Below are 19,855 nucleotides of genomic sequence, written 5' to 3'. Positions count from 1 at the left end.
CTAGTACTGGGAATAAGCTGCCTTGGGTAAACCTAACTAACCTGGACCTCGGAATGTCTCTGTAATGATTCGATTGGTTAAGCTCTGTATTGAACATACCATATTATATCTATATTTAAATAGTCAAAAAACCAGGCTAGTACAAAGATTGCACAGCATTTGGGTGAGGTTCAGATAACCTCCGCCGTTCCCGGCATTTCTCGAGCGGGGGAGGGGGGTGTCCCAAATTACCTAGTACTGTACATATATCACTTAAGATAGGTACTAGGTAGATACTAGGTACCTAGTAGGTAAGAATTCGGTAGCAAGTAGCCTCGACGCACGTTTCTCAAGATCTTCGATCTGTAGGTTCACGACAATTCTTGAAAGTTGCTATTAAGTTATTAACTCCACTATACTCGCTGTAGGGAGGTCGAATGATGAGAGATGCGGAGGGCGCTAATGAGCCGGGAATCTTGGGAGGCTGGGAATAGACCTGATATAGGAAAGAACAGCAAAGAATTCTATTAAAACGTTCCATCGAGTGTAGGTATTACCGAAATATCATGCCGCGAAACTGCTTGCAGCCCCGAATGTAACCGTCAGCAATAGTTGAAAGGTCGAAGGATTCAACGTTTCAACGTTTCAATGTTGACCGTACTTGTGCATCGCATATCGCGCGTGCTTTCCCTGAAATTGCGCCCTAATGCACTAATAAAGCTTCCAAGGTTACCCAAGGTTCAGCACGCAACACGCAATTGCCACGTTCTTAGGGGTCTCAATGCTTCCAGAAGAATCCTCGGTACCGGGATCTATGGGGAATAATACAGCCCTAACTTCCAAAGTTCTTTAACTTTGTCACCTGCATGCCCGGGTGTATCAACTATACCTAAGTACATACCTAGTAGTCTAGTAGTATCTTCGCAATTTGCTAAGATTTGTCGCATTTTACACACTTCACAAACACAGCAAAAAAAAAAAAAAAAAATAATAATACCATTATTGAGTCACCATGTCATTTCTCTTCTCGACGAAGCTTATGCAGTAGAGCCAACCCACTGATCCGGATACATCGATACCCGAGATAGTCTTTATCTCTACCGCCGTGGGAAATGCGGGTGTTATGAGTCTAACGTAAGCCTGACCGACCAAGCAGCAGCCAACCAAGTAAGACGGTTGTCGGCCCTTGTCCAGTGCAACTGGAGCAACTGGAGCAACTAGAACAACTGGGAACTTGACGAACTAATAGCGGCCCCCTTCTTTTAAGGCTGAAGTCCGAAGACAGCTAAATATTCACTGTACTCGCTACCCGATACTTACTAGCTGACCGCTACCGTATCTTGGCGAGGATATGGATGGGTATTTTATGAAACCCCAAAAGCGATCGGGCTTCGTATTAGACTGTCGGCCGAAGAATCTCGCGTGGAGTTTGGGATCCTACGCAATAATGCGGCAACATTGCTGTGCTGGGAACCCATCACTACTAAATAGATGGATCGATGACTTGGATCGGAATAAAGCCACGACTAACCCATGAAGAGTTGCATGCTTAAATTTCGTTGCCTAAGATACTAGGTACATATGTACCTACATACATCTGCTACGCTGTCCATAGCTGAGGATGATCTCGAAATTATCCAAGTCAAATCTGACCACGGGTGGTCTTTTCCTTATGCAGGCCTGAGGCACAGACAGGCACAGGCATTCGAACGTCTTCGTCTGAGCCTCTCCGATTGGCATTGCCACACACAGATAATGTGTGAAAGCAGCACATACAGTCCTCGGCTCTCCAGCAATTATTATCGCAGTTCCTTGTATCGGTTAGGCAACGCCTTTTCCAGTTGTCATCCAAGAAAATTCGTCGAAATATTGAGCACTACCAGAGCTTGATACTATTATTGCTACCCACATGTTATCCACATGCTTTCCAGCACCCTGCCGACGTAATGAGCCTTGGATGCTGGATCTCACCTCACCGCATTTGCGGGGCGTCCATACGACGATAAACTTAATAAGAACTCTGTCTCCTTACGTTATCCACAAATCAACGACGGTCTAGAGAGATATTGGAACCATAACGAGCTATGCTTGACTTCTCGATAAATAAGATGCTTATGTACGCAATATCATCAACATCCGCGGCTACCTTGTACCTAATAAATTGATAGTGAGACCTAGTACCCAGCGCGCGCTTACGGCAAACCAGGCCCTGCCCCGACCTGCAGAATTTCAATTTGATAATACAAATATCTACTGATTAGTCGCTCATTCCTATCGACCAAGTCGTCATAAAACTTTAGGATAGGCCCACGACTTTCAAATATTACCAAGAGCGAGCCGAATAAGCAAATCGGAGGAAGTCTAGGCACTACCGAATAGGGATATCGAAGAAACTCCCCTGTTTAAGGCGGGACATGCACGTAATGTCGCCCGAAATGAAAAAGTCACGAAGAAATAGCCCAACCAGCCGGAGCCAACGGTCACTGACTTCGACTTCTGATTCGTCGGATAGAGGCTGCACGAGCGACCAACAATTAAGACCAACCCGTAAGAGGGCGAGCAAGCCCAAAGTTCGAACAGGTAGATCATCAATTTTTAACTACTAGGTACCTATCAAGATGTGCACGTTTGCTAATTCATTCTCTATTGAACTGTAGGGTGCATTAGTTGCAAAAGAAGACATGTTAGTTTATATCTTACAATTTTAGCCAGTTTGTTCGTCGCGAACGGGGCGAGTCTATCGATCCTAGGCCAAGCCTATCATTCAATGCTTGTGACTGCTCCGTCACAGCACCGATTCTTGTAATGGTAGCGGATCACTAACCTTAAGCTCGTAGGTAAAATGCGACGAAGGCAAGCCATCTTGCGCCGAGTGCGAACGCCTTGGACTTATGTGCGAGGGTTATGCTCTTCCTAAGACCAAAGCCCCAGCATCCCGGCCTGAACGGTTACTACTACCGAAGCCGAAGCTGAGACCGTTATCAGGTTTATCTTGCAAGCCATCACCGTCACCTCAACCAACAGATCATCGGCCTTCGGTTCCATTAATGCCTAGCTATGGGTTCGAATTGAACGAGGATGATATGTGGTATTTCACTCTCTTTAGGGATCAGATATCTCATGAACTTTCGCCCTACTATATGACCAACTTTTGGACCCAAACCTCTCTCCGAGACAGCATGGTGAACCGATGCATTCACCACTCCATTCTTGGTATAGGTGCCTATGGCCGTGCTCTGATGGAGCTTCGCAATGAGTATCCTATGAATTGTAAAGGATCTCAAACGTGGTGGCCACCGTCGAAACTTAATCGTCATCACCAAGCTGCACTTATGCATCATTCTAAAGCACTTTCGCACTTGCGGTCTAATATTGGGCTATATGGTCTCGACGGCCGTCTAATGATGGCGGCAACCCTCTTATTTATAGTATTTGAGAACATGCAGGGGAATTACCATAGCTCTGGGAGTCTTATCCGCAGCGGTATTAAGGTCTTGACGAATATACGGAGCGCAAGTCCCGATTCCAGATCCATATTACGCCGCCAATGGGACCGTTACATGACAACTCCGCGAGACGAAGTCGACGAAATGACAAACATGTTCGCACGACATAGTATCACATCGGCGTGTCTTCCGTTCGCGCACGGAAAGTACGCGTATCATATCCTTTTTACCGAGGGCGAAGAATACGATAACGACGACGACGACCTTGGACTATGCAGTCCTTTTACATTTACCATCCCGCAGACTCTCGACCAGGCAAGGCAAATATGGGACTACCTAATGATTAAGCTCGCGAATTTCCAGAGCAAGGTCGCGTGGCACAATCTCAACCCCGACTACGACTTCGATGAATCGGGAGCGTATCAGGAACAAGCGATTTACTTATCACAGCTTCACGACTTGGGAATAGGACTCGATTCGCTGCTATTCAGCTCGGTGGACATCCGCGAGAGCAAGGGCCTTGAACTGCTGAGGTTGCATCATAAGATAGCCGTGGTGTCCATCACGTGCTGTCTCGATCCGACGGAGATGATGTACGATGAATTTCTGCCCGAGTTCGAGGACGTAGTCCAGCGCTGCAAGCTCTTCATCAAGTTCCCGACGGACATGCCGGTGAAGGTCGGATTCATGAACGAGGCCGGCAGGTTACCTCTGCTCGCTCACATAGGCGCGAAATGTCGAACCGCTAGGGTCAGATCGGAGGTCGTGGAGCTGCTGCGCGCGTCGGACTGGCGGGAAGGTCCTTGGGATAGCTGGAGCTTGGCGGAAGCCGTGACGGGCATTATGAGGATCGAAGGCCAACTGGACATGGCAAGCGCCGAGCAGGTGGTTCCTGCGAAGGCGAGGTATATGTGGACGAACGTCTTCTGGGACTTCGAGAAACAGCAGATGCACGTCAAGTATACGAAGGTGCTGCCGAACGCGTTTGGGAAATTCGAGGATGTGCATTGCGTTATGGGCGAGCCTTTGGTTGTTTGAATTGAATGGGATGGCTGGACCATCGCATGAGATGGGGGCAGTTTGTACATCGGCGTGGTGGGTACGACATATACTATGATTTACACGGCCTTTTTCTTGTTTTACTTAACTTATACCTCGCATTTGCACGCAGCTTAGGTAGATGGCGGAATAATACCCTCGAATAGATAGGTAATCGTTACCAACCTTGGAATAGTTATCCCATTTTGGCGCGTATCTCTTGATTCAAAGGGTTCCTAGTACCTATCTGCTTCCGTAAGAGCTGTCCCCCAGGCACTATTTCATCATCATCGTAGCTAGACAAGTACCTTTGAGAATCGCCGCCTCTTCCTCGTCTTAGCTAACCACGACACCAAATTATCCAACAACCTATCCACCTCCTCCTCATCCTCATCCCCTTCTTCTTCTCCCCTCTTCTTCCGCTTTTCCACCGCCCCCCCGGCCATCCTGTCCTCTGCCTCGAACTGCGCCGCGATGTCCGCTTGTAGCGCGTCTGCCGATTCTCGCCAGCTGCCGTCGCTTTCGCCTGCGGCGTACGGCTCTGGTGACGGGGGCGGGCTGGGGATCCCGTAGGTGTGGGATTGGGCGGTGCGGGTGCGTTGGGGGGTTGGTGCGTGGAGGGTTATGGGGCATGGGGTTTGGTTTGTGGTGCTGGGGGGGTGTGCTTGGATGTTGGGTGTTGTTTCGGGTTCGTGCTGGGAGAGCGGGTTAGTGGGTTTGAGGTTTGAGAGATGGAGGTTGAATTTAGGTGCGGAGCTTACTGGGTATGATAGATCCCCCGGTGGATCGATATCCATGGCTTGAGGGTTGGGGTTTTGCCATTGATGCTGGTGGCTTGCTGTCGCCATCTTGCAGCTAGCTCTATTGTTTGGTCATTGCTGGCGGATGTGATTAGGTTGAGGCAATTTTGGGTATGGGTGACAGCTATTCCCGAGGTTGTGAGGGTTACTTGGGTACCGCATTCGATGTTTCTTTGTGTTCGGTCGCGAGGATGCGGAAGTATAAAGAACTCTGGATGTAAATCGAACCCATTGTCTTTGTGCGCAGCGCGGGACCGATCGCTCTTTGTGATTGTGATAGAACAATGAGAGGTTCGTCCCAACGGAATAACTTTTCACGTACACGATCGTTCTCATGATATACCTCGTATAGGAGTATGAAATACCTTTGTTGTAGTTCAGCTGATTGAAAGCGTCCCGCCGAGAAGTCCGAATCGCCTCAAATTTCACCGCCCGAATGATATCTTGGATACAGTAAAGATATTAAGATTGTAAAATTGAATACTCCCATAACATGAGACTCATATTAGGTAGCCTAACATGATCTCATTTTCCAAAGTAAACATATCCATAATACGTCGAGGGAGTCGTTCACATAGAAGAGAAAGGGGTTCATTAGAATAAAATGGGGTATAATATCTAAACTGATTATAACGGAAGAAAGCCCTCAATCAGAGCAAAACTATGCAGAGCAGCGCTATGTAGTGTGCAATCCCCGTTTTTTATGTCGATGCTATGCATGTAGCTTCCAGTATTCGGTTTCCCGCGGGCGCGTCGGCCAGGCGGTTTGTATATCCACGTAACTCACACTCACTCACTCACTCCCATACCTAATCCATACACCAACATCAACATCAACGCAATCGAACACCGTCTATTTCTTTATGGACCTATGTATTATGTACTGGTGTAGGTTATACACCACTTCAACTCCATCCGTCCTACTCTATCGCCTAAACCATCTTCTCGGGTCCATCGCTACTCTTCGAAGAACCCGCGCGTCCGCTGACAGGAGGCTCGGTGAGGACATCGGTCGTGTGTCGTTGTAGCTCGACGTAGTCGTATGCGAATTCGCCGAGTTGATCATCGTCGACGCCGAGCTCTTCGTTCTCGGCCGAGACGCGCAGGCTTAGGCCCGGGATCAGATTCATTAGGAACAGGATCACGCAGGTCAGCACGAAGGAGTACGAGAAGCCGGCCACGCAGTCTGCGATCTGGTACCCGAGCTGGATGTAGTTGTGGTTGATCCAGCCGCCGGGGATCGAAGAGAAGCCGTCGAGGGCTGCGATGTAGTCGCTGTTTAACGGGTTTGTTTAGTATACTAGCATGATGATTGCGGGGGAGAGGAGGAAGGGGGAGAGGGGCTTACGCTGCGAAAATACCGGTGAGAAGGTTGCCGATGATGCCGCCGACGGCGTGGACGGCGAAGATATCGAGGGCCTCGTCAACGCCCATGTAGAACTTTAGCTTGGTCGCGAAGTTGCAGCCGATGCTGCCCACGATGCCGAAGATGACCGCGGCCCAGGGGGTGACGTATCCGGAAGCGGGAGTGATGGCGACGAGACCGCAGATTGCGCCGGAGCAGAAACCGACTACGGACCACTTCTTCTCGAGGCGGTAGTCGAGTAGAACCCAGGTGATGCCTCCGACAGAAGCGGCCAGATGGGTGACGATGCAGGCCATGACGGCGCGGAGGTTGGCAGCGAGGGCAGAGCCACCGTTGAAACCGAACCAGCCGACCCATAGGAAGACGGTACCGAGGACGATGTGGGTGACGTTGTGGGGTCGGTAAGGTAGACCGGCGTTCTTGGCGTAACCGGATCGCTTGCCGATCATGACGGAGAAGGCGAGGGCGGCGGCACCGGACGAGATGTGCACGGGAGTACCGCCGGCGAAGTCGAGACCGCCCATCTTGAAGGACCAGCCGTTGGCGTTCCAGGTCCAGTATGCGATGGGGTCATACACGATGGTGGCCCAGACGAACATGAAGACAATGCATGGCAGGACGCGAGCGCGGTCGACGGCTGCGCCGATCGCGAGGGCTGGCCTGAATCATGTGTTAGACTGTAATCAGGAATTTTGGGGTAGGAGAAAGGGGGGATGAGGGGATGCAAGGTAAATAGTGCGCGCTGCGACTTGAGGAAAACTCACGTAATAGCCGCGAACATGCCTTGGTACAGGCAGAACAGGAGATCGGGGACCTTGGTGCTGCCGACGGAGGGCTGGGCGAGGGTCTTCATGAGGCCGAAGTTGGAAAGGTCGCCGATGAAGCTGCTGCCGGTGTGAGAGAAGGTCAAACTGTAACCCCAGAAGAACCACTGGAAGTCGACGACGGCGATGGATAACATGGCCAGCATGATAAGCGACAGCGCGGACTTGCGCCGCGCGAGACCCGAGTAGAAGAAGCCGACACCGGGAATCATGAGAAGGACGAGGGCGGCGCAGGTTAGGATCCAGGCGAAATCACCACTCTATAATAAAACATCGTTACTTTAGCGCTTGTTCTTCTCATTCCCCTTTTGCTTCCTCGAATAGCTAAAACACAATTTCTTGCCGTACCTCGTAGAACTGATTTAGATCCGTGACACCGGATGAGTATCCGGCATCAGCATCGCCGGTGGTGCCATTGTACGGCGTGACGTACAAACTGGCGGACATGTTGACGTCGCCGCGATTAAGAAGCCGGCCGTTGTTGCGAAACAGGAACGCGACTCGAACCCTTTTTCTTTTTCTTTTCTCTTTTCCCCCTCTTCAGATAAGAGCAGTTGACGATGCTTCTTTTGAAGTGAGACACTGGTCCCAGAAAACGGGCCGTCGCGATTTGCTTTTGGCGAAGGAATGATGCACAACAAGGGAAAAGAGAGAAGTAAAATGAAGGCGTACGATGCCAGGGGCGGGTGTCTGCCTAAATATGACAGAGCACATACCACATAGTACCTACCTATCGTACATGTACATACATACAGCTCGGGGCGTTCCTTCGAATTGGCAAAGACCTGCAAGGCGAGACATAGGCTCGTTGTACAGATGTACAACGGGTATCTTCGTACAATACATGCCTACCTTGGTCACTATCTGTACCCCTTGCTTATTACGGTAGCAGGCAGGATACAAGGAAAGCCGCTGCTTCGCTTGTACTCCGTCCGGTATGGGGTGGATAAGAATGTCCCAGATACCGACCTGGAGGTTCCTTTATTATCCAAGGATATTCGTAGTTCAAATGTTAGTAAAAGAATAGATACATATCAGTACCCCGGTCAACAGCTTCTTAATAATTTTAAAATGGAAAAAGACCGTTGACATTTAGGGTGGATCTTGCTGATAAGGACCCGAGAGAATGGTGGATTCTAGCGAGCGCGGCGAATCGCAATACGATTCGTTTGTTCTTCTATTTCGCTGACCTTGCTACTCTTGGCGTAGCGAGTGGGAGGGGGGGCAAGGGGGGGTCCGGGGCGTTGGAGATAGCCCTGAAAGAAGGACAGACAGACACGCAGACACGTTTGTGGCTGCGTGGACGGAGCATCACCACTAAAACAGACGACGGAGAAGGAGAAGGATTCATATATGCAGTCTGCATGACGTTGCAATTGTATGATGAACATGATAATATCTGTATAGGTAAATGGATATATTGTGGTTGGAGATTGAATTTTAGATGAATTATCTAGAAATTGAGAAATGATAGCGGGTGGTCAGGGAAAAAACCAAGATTGTGTCATGTAGACGAGAGGCGTATGCTATTGAGTGTTACTTGATCTCCCTAGTTATTACTAGTAGGTAGGTAATTAATGATTGCCCTGACCGTAAGGTGTTACTGAGAAACTTGCGCATCACGTTCATGAAATCAGTTGCTATTCTGAGTTGGTAGACTTTTTCGGATGTTAATGAACTAACGTATTATCCTTATTATTGCTCATGCTTATGTTTATTAAAGTCTTGGAAATTCCCAGCCGGGCGGTACTTCAGATGGCAATCCTGAATCTTGCGGTCGAACTGCAATGTATCTCATCATCCCATCAAAAAAGTCGGTCCTACCGCCCTGCCACGCGGGCATGTTTCCTGAATGGACTCACTCGATGTCTTACAACCATCTACGGGAACCCCGGGGAACGCGGGAGTCTCCTTGTTGCAGACTTGCACAACCGAACGTATTATTTGATGGTTGTGTTTTTTATCATTTACACGTGGTTTAGTAGTACCTATCTAGATAGCAAGATGGTTCCAAGTTGCGGCTATCTGGCAATAGGTAAGTAGGAGATTCGTTCGTAACTGCAAACTGCATCAATGACGATTCAACATAATGAAAACACGCCCTAAAAAATGGCTTTAAACAATGTTAGCAACGTTGCTAATCGGCCGAGACCTCGGTCCAACTAGGTACGCTGTAGTTGGTGGTTCGAGCTCCAAATTCAAGCAAACAACCGTGCATCAAACGCGACAAAGGTACGAAAGCCAAGCAACGTTCCCATAAACTTATTACTTCATTACTTCATATTCTTTTTTTACTTCCTTCTGACGACATATATGCCGGTGGCAAAGCCTATGTCAAGTTCTGAGAATGATTCCATGTAGTAGTAGAGGGAGGTGATGTTGAGTCGATCATCAGGGGCTAATCATTCCTTGGCCGCTGCAGGTGGTAAAAGAAGATCCGTCGAGCGCTCAGAGTCTTATCAAAGTATCAATGACAGCCACAGCCGCAGCTTCAGCTACAACGCCCGTTAGCAATCACTTCGAGTTCTTCGTAAACACCTAAACATCGTATCATATATATCGGGCGTCTCTCAAATGAGAACTGTTACCGCTAGCGCATCAATTTTCATGATTTTTACTATTTCGTTCGGCCAGTCAATTGTCGAAGGAAGTATCAGCTTCGTTCTGACTGAGCAGAATCGAAGTTTGAAGGAACAGGCATTGGATCGAGCCAAGGCGTGCCAAGCAGTGGAGTCTGTTGTGCCGAGAGATAAGGAAAATGCTCTGTCCAATAGCGAAAGACCTTTTTCCTTCAAACGGATTCGGAACCCTTGTCGCTCATATCTGGAGCTAACCGTAGGGCCAGGGCTGCTAATCAGGGGTCTGACCCGCTGAGCTGGAGCGCCCTTTCGATATCTAGGATTCTAGGTATCCATATCGGAAAGCTGTGTTTTCAGCTTCAGCATGGCGTCTAGAGACTTGCCAGTCTCGCATTTCAGTGTTCGCTATGAGACGCCTTGGCGCGTGTGCACAAGAATATTGCTTCCAATAGTGGAAATGGAACATTCAAGTGATCACTATCTGCATTCCCCGTGACTGTCTCGGCCATGTCTTAGACCGGAAGCTGTCGTGGAAGTTTAAGCTAAGCTGACTGGCTGAGACGTCCTTTTCCCAATCCGTCAAGTATCTCGAACGCTTCAGTCGACAATAAAATGCACCAAGAACGCCAACATATTCCAAGAGATAGCAATGACTCGATACCGATGTCGTCGAGACTAGGCACTGCAGATTGCATACGAAACCAACAGAGACGAACACGACCAGCGCATGGCTTTATTTGTGACATGAACATATTGTGTAAGTAATCGCCTCCCACGCGGTGTCGCCTTAATCTTGTTTAAGGCTTTAAATAAACGAACTAAATAAGTTAACAACCCCGGATAAGAGCTCCGACTAGTGATTCTCTAGCCCGTTTTACGCACCCCAGCATCGCAGAATGATATCCAGCCGCAGCTTAATAACTACAGTTAGGTAAAATAAGAGACGTCTGCCATACGCGAACATCTCAAAGAACATTCCCGTCCGCGCGTTCCTCCCCCGAGGTCGCTTAATCTACCTAGATCGGCTTCAGCTTCCATTGTTTAGATCGTGTCAACTCTTACGAACACCTCTTTTCATCAAGCTGCTAGAAATAGTGCATCTATATGCAGGCTTAGAGTTCATCACGTAGACCGCGCATGCTTCCACTTGGCATGTGGTGTTGCAGTTCTACTTCAACCTAACCCCGGCTCTGTAGGAGCTCCGGACTCTCGGGTTATTTCCTCTAATTGTACGTTGCCGGTTCAAGGGCATGGTAGCATGAAGGTTCGAAGCTACGACGTCGGCTGCCGGGATCGGGATATGCCATGAGTCTGGACAGTCTAGCTTGTTGCCGATGGGCAAATAGTTGGTGTCGCCTAGCTCCTGTTAACACCAAAATGGATGTAGCGTTCGTCAAGACCGTGAGAATGAAAATATCGAATTCTCTCGGACTCATAAGGCGACCAAGTGGCTGCCTAAGATGCACGTCGTTTGCCTTGAGTAGGTAGGTAAGCATTGTGATAGAGTCCATAGTTGATACTTGGCTTCTAAACAACTAGGAGCCCCTAGTAAGGGCTTAGCAACATCATTAACTCTAATAGTTGCCTTCACGAAACCTCTTGTTCTTTTCTTCGTTTCATTTCCCCCATCCTTGGCTTCACGTCCTTTATTCACACAACACGGGAACTGCCGGCAATGCCGTAGCAAAGGCCCTCTGATACAGATTCTAAGGTGATTCTACAACATATGACGACTATGAGCACTGTCCTTCCACGTGGGACAGTAGGTAAGTAGGCACGCAACTGACTATGTTGAGAAGTACCTACCTACCTACCTATATATCTAACATAATATACCTACATCGTACCATGTTAAGTTATATCATCATATTCTATTTCAACTATTGGAAGTAGATTAACACTATAGACGCCCTCATCGTACCTACCGGGCATGTAGGTAGTTTGAACTCTTCCGTTTAGATAGGATATACTGAAAGTCCTCTTTAGAATCGCGAAGAGAGCGATGATTAAGCGCCTACCCCGGAAATTTACCTAATACATTATAAAAAGGCTCTTGATTCCGGCAATCAACGAATTCCAATCCTCCTCCTCGAAGTCGTCGTTCCCGATATCAAAGAGAATTTTCCGACCGTCAATATATTTATTTCCCATTGGAACTTCCTCGATCAGCTTTTGACATATTGCCACCCGGCTATGGGTGTAGTGGACAGCTATCCACACTGCTTCTGCCATGTGAGACTTCAAGGTGAACATCCATTCTCTTCGCCACTTGAGGGCATTTCCAAGATACTGACAATATTGCTGTCGGTAGTAGTTTAAAGTCGCTGGGGAATCCTCTGTACCTGACATTTCTGGCCAACTATACGTCGAAGGGTCCCAATCTCTTGTAAGCCAGGCAGGAAATCTTGCATAACCCATAGACTGTGGTAAAGTTTGAGCATGATCCCAGTCTATGAGGCCCGTAACATTGCCTCGACGGTCAACCAGGACATTTTGAGAATCAAAGTCGGGAGGACAAAGCACGAAGTATTCCGAAGGATAATCTGGTATTGCGGTAGACATGATTGATTTTAGTATTGCCGACGCTCCTCTACTGTACTCGTCTCCATCATCTTCTCTATAGTGATGGGCGAGGTAGCTAGATGCGGAATCGAAAGGCCCGGAGGATACAACGCGCAATGTGGCATCTGGATGCTGTTGCCAACTGTAACAGGGTTCTAGTGATTCTGCGTCAACATCATTATTTGGGATAGACCCTATCTTATTGAATCTAAAACAGGAAAACTGAACCATGACTTGGGCAAGACTCCGTAAGATATTGTGCTGGAAATGTATTAGGGGTATGGTATCGGACCCCTTAGACCAGATATTAGATACTGGCGACCCGTAAATGAAGCTGATGCACATGTATGGTGTATGGATTTCATTATCGTCGGATGTGTCGTATTCATATACTTGAGGCACTGGAATAGATGTATGATTCGCGATGAAGCGCATTGTTGCGACTGTTGACTCTAGTGCACGCGCTGCCGTCTCGGTCTTGCCAGAACCCCAACCAGTCACAGGGACGCGGATCACAAGTCTGAAGTCATTATCTAATTGGGCAACATGAACAAGATTGTACGAGCCGGCGATACGGGCGATCACTCGGCATTTCTCACTCGGCTTCAAGAATTTATATTCATAAACCCTCAAAGCAAGCGCAATAAGGGACGTATCCGGAATATCGACCAGAGGTCCGAAGGCCTCGCGACGGTCGTCCATAGTTTTAAATGGCAATGCTTGGGTCTGGAGGAATATATCACACAGATTAGCCGATAAGATGAAGTCTGATAACATTTCGGAGTGACGTATTGGCGTACGTTGATATACACTAAAGTTCTACAAAGCCGAAATGTCGGACGCACAATTCAATTCAACTGAAACTGTATTGTATCATATTTGATCACGTTTCCCCCTACACTATCAAAGAAGACATAGCTTCTGAAAGGAATTATTTAACTATTGGGCCGTTAGGCTCGTCCCATCTGTCACATCCGTAACTTCCAAAGTTGTTCTCCGTGCCTCAGGTAGGACCTGTACCACGGGATAGGGTGTGAACCAGATTACCGGAACCCGCACCCGGCCGAGACCCACATATAACCGATATTTAATAGTGGGACCAACGCCGCTTTGTTCTTAAAATAAATTAAGCACTGGGCGTACCTACCTCACCTACGCAGAACTTCGTGATTGAGAAGTCTCCTATGCAGATAACCTTAGAAGATACCTACCTATATACCCTTTACTTGCGCATATGTATTAAAGGAATGGATATGAGCACTTATGAATCATAGCATATGAAATCCAGTCTGATTTATGTACCTAATAATACCTAATAATACCTAACTAATAGGTTAGAGTAGAGTGCAAGCTGTTGACCACCTATGTAAGAAACATCCACCATCGACAGGTCCCTAAGCATCTTCAAATGGGCAACTGCTTGACCTCAGCATTCAACCGAGTCACGACCGCCAGCTTGCCTATCTCACTCAAAAGCTCTTGCTGTGAGTTCTTCGCTGCTTCGCGTTCCTGTAAAGCTGACATTAGATGCATGATCTTCAATGAGAAAATCTTATAAATGGTATTTGGGGACTTACCTCTCTGCTTGCGAATGTTCTGATGATGGTGGCCACTTGCTCGGAGAGGTTCACCGAAGCTCCGTAGATAGTCTCGGAGTCATTGGCCTCCTCTAGGCTCGACTTGACTTTCTTCAATATAGTCTCCACATCCTCGAGGCTCGTCACGTTCTTAGGACGGACCAGTATGATCTCCAAGAACTCCCGGGGTCCAAAGAGAGGCGATCCAATGTTTGTCTCAAAGAGGTCCAGCTCTGGTGGACCATCTGCATAGGGTTTCATGTGTTCCATGTAACTGACGAACGCTGAAGATTCGATAAACGTGGTGAAATCGGATGCGCTTAACCATTCTATTAATAGTTAGTTATGGTATTGGTAGTGGTGTAGGATAGGATCTCCTTACCAAGGATCACGAGTTCCCTAAGTTCGGACGTGACATCTTTGCCGTTTTCTGAATCGATGAATCCCCTCAGTCCTCGCTGAACACCTGCCTCCTTGAAGGCAGCGCGAGCTAGCCCGGGGACCTTCGACAGTGCTTGTTTGATCAACTCCGGATCCTTCTTCAGCTTAGGGAAGACTAGTTCGATGACGGCCATATTGAAGCGAGATATGCTTTTTCCCTTTTTTTTCTTATTTTTTTTTTCTTTTTCGAGTAATTAGGTGCAAGTTATTTTGCGGTCGAGTAATCTTGTGCCGAGAGAAGGCTGCATATTATGAAGCGAAAAGAGCTACTGTAAGTCCAGCATTCCCTTTGTTTTATAGCCATCAACCGAGACATATTTTTGGCTCCCGTATTATGGTATTTTTTTTATCCCTTTGTATCTTTCGGATCCGTTGCCGCAGAATACTCGCGACGTGACGCTTGAGGCTTGCATTAAACCGGTCATAAGAGCGGTATGAAGTCGTGTAATGCTCCGTGCACCAATAATATGTTTCATAATTGACCGACGAGGCGTCGGATTTGTAAGAATGCGCAGTGGAGTCTAGACCTAATCCGGCATGGTGTTTAGTTCCTCCGTGTCAGCATTGCAGCATTGGATATTCGACGATGAAAATTCCGAGCGTTCCACTATTGCAACTCTGTACTTTTCGCCCGGAATAGGTGGAACGGCGGAAACTAGTTAGAATAGAATCTTTGAACATGATCTCGCGCCAGAAGTCATGTGTTCCATGCGCGAGAGCAAAACGCCGATGTGAGCCGCAAACTCCGAAGTGTCCTCGTTGTTTACAGAGGGGCACTCATTGCTTCTACAAGAATCAACCGGTCAGGAGCCTCGATCGAAGACAAGACCCTCTTCAGCTACAATCTATTGCTAAAGACCGAGCCCCTGGCATCGATAACCGAAGCGGGAAACCGCTCCTTAACGGTGACTCATCAAATGAGTACCGAACGGGAGGGTCGGGTGAGACAATCGGCAACCCTTCAGGTCGCGAATTATCTCTTCTTAGCTCTCGACAGATCCGAATGCCCGGGCTCCATCCGACTTGCCCTTTCATCATGCCGGTATCATTATTAAATGCCGACTCCGTTCCCACATTAACTCACACCGTCATGAGTTGGCCGGGGAAATTTCTACGAAAGTTAGAGATTCCTTTCATCCATTCATCACAGCTGGATACACCACCGCTTCCTCTCCCCCTCGAAGAGGCATTTAGCGCATGTGCTAGTTACGCGGCTAAAAGGGAGGCGACTAAGAGTCTTGTGATGAACATAATTGAAAGGAGGGTGGCACAGCTTATCGATTTGGATCCCTCCAACATGTCGATTGAGGCACATACTGCGTCATTGCAGGCCTTTCTAATTCTCCATCTCATCCAGCTCTGGGATGGCGACGTTAGACAACGCACACAGGCGGAGATGCATTCTTACATTCTCGAAAGTTGGGCCCTGCAACTGCACATGCGTGCGACGGAAGCTTCGAAAGGACAGGACATAGCCTCAGCCCAGACCTGGGATTGGTGGGTTATGATTGAAAGCGCGCGGCGCACCGCCATTACGACCATGCTGACACAAGGCATTTACGAGATGGCGAGGTATGGTGTTTGTTCGTACGTCCCAAACCTAGCTGACATGCCATTTACCGCCAACGATGGTCCGTGGGAGGCCCAGAATCAAAGTGACTGGAAGGAGAAGATCGAAGGCTTAGATGCGGCTGTTACGAATTACGGTGATTATGCCATTTCCTGTGATGAAGCCACATGCGGCCCCCAAAGTGAATTCGGGAAACTCCTCCTCTTGCCGTGTCCGAGTGCTACCCAGAGAGCAACGCTCCTATCGGGTCGGAGAGTTAGCATACCGAGTTAAGGGTCCATTGCTACTATGGAGTAGATGGAGTTGCTTATTTTCTTATTTGATAAAGTCCGAGCCTCATCATGCCAGGAATTTGGGCAGAGGCAGCCATTGTATTATTTCTTAGATTGGCGTCTGACATGGGATATTAACTCCACTTACAGCATGTTCGTACTACCTAGCATCGTACATATATGCGCTTATTGTCGATAGTTAATGTTGTACTACACGACGATCTAACCATCCTTGATGATGCCTCATGTCATGTCAACCGGAGTAATGTGGGGAAGTACGCACGAGATATTCTTCCCTTTCGACAATTTCAAAGAATTCCACCCAAAAAGGTCGGCCTCGAATATATATACCCGCCTACAAAGCACCTGAGTGCTATGTCTTAATTTTGAAGCTCGGGGTCCATGATTTGATTGAAGAATGGATCAATTGCCGAATTGAATAGATCCATAATATCAGTTCCCATAGGAACTTCGTCATCCATCTCAAAGTACCTGTCGTTTATTGGGAAAAGTAGAGTATCGTCGAGCGGTAGGGTAAGTTCACCATCGAAAGCAAGGCTATCCGGCATCTAACAAACGTCAATGGCGCCCGTGTGAAGGGTGAGGGGGGGTTGTGCTTACTTGTGGCGGTCCGAGAGGGGGAGAAGAGCCAATAGAAGAGACAAGCTTGTTGTCACTAAGTGTCTGAGGTCCAGCTCGGTTAACTGTGCTGAAGACTGTTGGAGGCGACTTCAACAATGTTAATGATTGCTTATCAGCAGGTTGATTTGACGCGTCCTCGTTTTTCACAGTATTCACGTATTCCCGAGCAATGTGCGCAAATTCTCCAATGAGCGACCCCGGAAGACTACCACCGCTCGCGTATTCGATTCTACTAAAATGACCCCCAGCCATATCGAGAAGAGCTAGATTCGTTGCTGTTCCGGCGTGTTTTGGATTCGTGACCACTAGATCGAATAATATGAAGAGAGCTACGACTGGGATTCCTGCCATAATCCTGTCGCAAAAGTGTAAGTGAGAGCATTTATACGTGAACAACTACTATTTCGAATTACATGCAATTGTAATTGAATCATGTGCTTACCAAAGCGGTGTGTTTGGCTCAACGTCGATGAAAGCCGTCAACTCAAGCACATGACGCGACGTTTCCATCATGGCCCTCGTGTTTTCGGCCTGGCGAGCTTGACTCACGACGTGATTCGTGTTGGCTGCTAGGTGTAATGTCGCTCGAGAAAGGCTCAACTTGAAGCTATTATAGAGTAGGTGTAGTCGGAGGGCGGCTAATCGGAGCAGCGTACTTTGCATCCCATGCGTCTGGTATGGCTTGCCCGGCCTGATATCGTCAGGTATTGACATTCGCCATTCTTCTAATTCGATTTCGCACTGGTCTATGATCGAAAGGTAATAGGCCTTTGGATCATCCGTCCCAGCAATTGAGAAGAGGGATGCCATAGCCTTCGACAGCAAGCGGGCATATCTCGCGTTTGTGAGAAACCAGTCCAACTCTCCCATAATTGCATCTGGTACCGACGGGATTGGGATAACGATATCATGGTCGACGAATATCTACAACTAGGTATCAGCATGCACATATATGCACCTGGGCAGCCAAGGCTTCGGAAAGCGAATGGAGAGACGTACGGAATTCCTTCCAAAGTGAAAATTGGTTATCTTCTCGACAGTGTAGAGGACCCAAAAAGCTCTATGATAGCTGGCACGAACTTTGCCACTTAGGTTGGCGCGACCAAGATTCTGCGCTCTTCTTGCTGCTTCTGACAGTATGAAATGTTCAATTGCTATGCAAGATATACTGCGATATGAAATGTTAATATCATAGCTTATTCTCCTAGGATACGAGCATAGTCCAAGGAGAGGGGTTGTCAACGAAGACCTGGGTAAGGCTTACTTGAGTGAGTATATGGTCATGGCAGTCATTGCCTGGAGGACATCAAGGGAATCAGGGAGCGAGAAAAGGTCGGGGAAAATGGCGAGTGCCCTTGACAAATATTGCCAGGCCCTCCCTTTGCCTGGTTCGAATTTCCCCCCAGTACCTGCTTGGCAGCCCAGAGCAACGACGGCATGGTACAGAGCATACATCGCTTTATTCTGCGCAATGCGACCGGGGAAGTTGGGGCTGAACGCCATTGCTTCGAATTCGCCCTGGTCAAGGAATGGATAGAATGGGTGAACCCGCTCGAAGTATACTGCAGGAAAGGTTAGACAAGTCGTACTGTGTGCTTAAGATATAGGGGTAGGACATTTTATATGAGCATTCGCTTCGGTTCTATCCGTGAATGTGAAGATATCTTTCTGGCTTCCTTTGAACCCCCCAAGTGAGTTCGATGGTACCACATCGGCTGTAAAATGTTAGTACCTGTCCTATATAGTGTCTGCAAAGGAGTTGCAATCCCCGTGAAGTTCATATGCTTACGATGCTGACCGAGCCGAGCACCAATCAGAGCAGATATCCTCTGAATCAGCTCTTTTACTCTGTCATTTCGTAGACGAGATGATAGATATAGCAGTCGATTATCGGAGAAAAACGTCAAACTAGCATTTCCAACTGACCGATGCCAGGTCAGCACCTAATTCGTTGGCTTCTATGTCGTAAGAAGTTGCGGTTGAGGCATACTAACAAGTCCGATCCCCTAAGACGTCTTAGCATGGTTGTTCAAGTACCTAATGTGTACCTAGTAGGAAAATAAAGTATACCTTCACGGCAAACGGCTTCTCAGTTCCAAGAGCCCCGGCCGTCCGGGCCTGAGATAATAAACGATCGACATAGAGTTCAGGTAATGGCCGTCGAGGCTTCTAGTAATATGTCAGACATGCTATTATCTAGTAATCTTCATGTTTCATAGAGACCGACATTCTCAGTAATTTGAGGGGTGCTTGGAGATTCAACACGCGGAGACGGAGGCGATGTGAGGATGGTGTTCACTAGTATGAAGTCAGTTTAGTTACCTAGACGATCAATACTAGCTTAACTCACCATTTCGCCTTTGAGGTATCTTCCTGCGGCTAAAGTGACATGGTGCTTTACGGCGCTAAATAAAGTGATTAGTAAGATTGATAAACTGACGACATTGTGGTTGGTATTGGTTAAACTCACGATGCAGTTTTCGCAGGGGCCGGGATATCCTAGATCTGAATTTGAGCCTCGTGGAACCCATGAAAAATCATCGTACTTTGGGGAATATATGTCATACCGTTACATCGAACTTTTCGCGCCTTACATGAGTCGCAGCTTTTAAGAATTTCCATCGTCTTTCTCAAGACATAATCTGGTACCTTCTCCTACTGTAAAAAATGCAAAAGAAAGCCATTCGGGAGGACAGAGCCACGCATGCATGATGTATGATGAAAGTCTAATCTCAGCCACTTTCCTCGAAGCTAACCGA

At 47.8% G+C, this 19,855-nt stretch overlaps 7 protein-coding genes across 7 annotated transcripts; 3 read left to right on the top strand and 4 right to left on the bottom strand.

Annotated features, from left to right (window-relative positions):
• Positions 1-2,556: 2,556 nt before the first annotated feature.
• GGS22DRAFT_165172 (uncharacterized protein) lies at positions 2,557-4,664 on the top strand. The gene is made up of 2 exons (XM_047961642.1): positions 2,557-2,662; positions 2,817-4,664. The coding sequence occupies exon 2, from the start codon at positions 2,871-2,873 to the stop codon at positions 4,461-4,463; it is 1,593 nt and encodes a 530-aa protein (XP_047818066.1). The 5' UTR covers positions 2,557-2,662; positions 2,817-2,870; the 3' UTR covers positions 4,464-4,664.
• A 1,174-nt stretch (positions 4,665-5,838) lies between these two features.
• Positions 5,839-8,163, bottom strand: GGS22DRAFT_165171 (ammonium transporter). The gene is made up of 4 exons (XM_047961641.1): positions 7,802-8,163; positions 7,394-7,713; positions 6,612-7,289; positions 5,839-6,538 (listed from the first exon to the last, which is right to left on the bottom strand). Exons 1-4 carry the CDS (start codon positions 7,898-7,900, stop codon positions 6,196-6,198), a joined length of 1,440 nt encoding a protein of 479 aa, XP_047818065.1. The 5' UTR covers positions 7,901-8,163; the 3' UTR covers positions 5,839-6,195.
• Positions 8,164-9,902: 1,739 nt separating this feature from the next.
• On the top strand, positions 9,903-10,362 carry GGS22DRAFT_165169 (uncharacterized protein). The gene has a single exon (XM_047961640.1). It carries the CDS (start codon positions 10,028-10,030, stop codon positions 10,325-10,327), a length of 300 nt encoding a protein of 99 aa, XP_047818064.1. The 5' UTR covers positions 9,903-10,027; the 3' UTR covers positions 10,328-10,362.
• An 893-nt stretch (positions 10,363-11,255) lies between these two features.
• GGS22DRAFT_194800 (kinase-like protein) lies at positions 11,256-13,371 on the bottom strand (the record flags this gene model as incomplete). The annotated part of the gene is made up of 2 exons (XM_047965560.1): positions 11,256-11,388; positions 12,071-13,371. The coding sequence occupies 2 exons, from the start codon at positions 13,369-13,371 to the stop codon at positions 11,256-11,258; spliced, it is 1,434 nt and encodes a 477-aa protein (XP_047818063.1).
• Positions 13,372-13,998: 627 nt separating this feature from the next.
• GGS22DRAFT_189359 (uncharacterized protein) lies at positions 13,999-14,746 on the bottom strand (the record flags this gene model as incomplete). Its single annotated transcript, XM_047964838.1, has 3 exons — positions 13,999-14,103; positions 14,172-14,500; positions 14,554-14,746. 3 exons carry the CDS (start codon positions 14,744-14,746, stop codon positions 13,999-14,001), a joined length of 627 nt encoding a protein of 208 aa, XP_047818062.1.
• Positions 14,747-15,217: 471 nt separating this feature from the next.
• Positions 15,218-16,744, top strand: GGS22DRAFT_20837 (uncharacterized protein). The gene has a single exon (XM_047966473.1). The coding sequence runs from the start codon at positions 15,292-15,294 to the stop codon at positions 16,453-16,455; it is 1,164 nt and encodes a 387-aa protein (XP_047818061.1). The 5' UTR covers positions 15,218-15,291; the 3' UTR covers positions 16,456-16,744.
• GGS22DRAFT_165154 (uncharacterized protein) lies at positions 16,683-19,751 on the bottom strand. Its single transcript, XM_047961639.1, has 13 exons — positions 19,664-19,751; positions 19,567-19,595; positions 19,447-19,501; positions 19,324-19,394; positions 19,167-19,265; positions 19,087-19,102; positions 18,886-19,017; positions 18,713-18,811; positions 18,361-18,658; positions 18,096-18,264; positions 17,539-18,020; positions 17,076-17,451; positions 16,683-17,023 (listed from the first exon to the last, which is right to left on the bottom strand). Exons 1-13 carry the CDS (start codon positions 19,716-19,718, stop codon positions 16,835-16,837), a joined length of 2,070 nt encoding a protein of 689 aa, XP_047818060.1. The 5' UTR covers positions 19,719-19,751; the 3' UTR covers positions 16,683-16,834.
• Between the last annotated feature and the right edge of the window lie 104 nt (positions 19,752-19,855).

This window comes from Annulohypoxylon maeteangense (assembly GCF_022496945.1).
Source record: "Annulohypoxylon maeteangense strain CBS 123835 unplaced genomic scaffold GGS22scaffold_10, whole genome shotgun sequence".
In the NCBI taxonomy this organism is placed as follows: domain Eukaryota; kingdom Fungi; phylum Ascomycota; class Sordariomycetes; order Xylariales; family Hypoxylaceae; genus Annulohypoxylon; species Annulohypoxylon maeteangense.
This window is presented reverse-complemented; position numbering and strand designations above follow the sequence as displayed.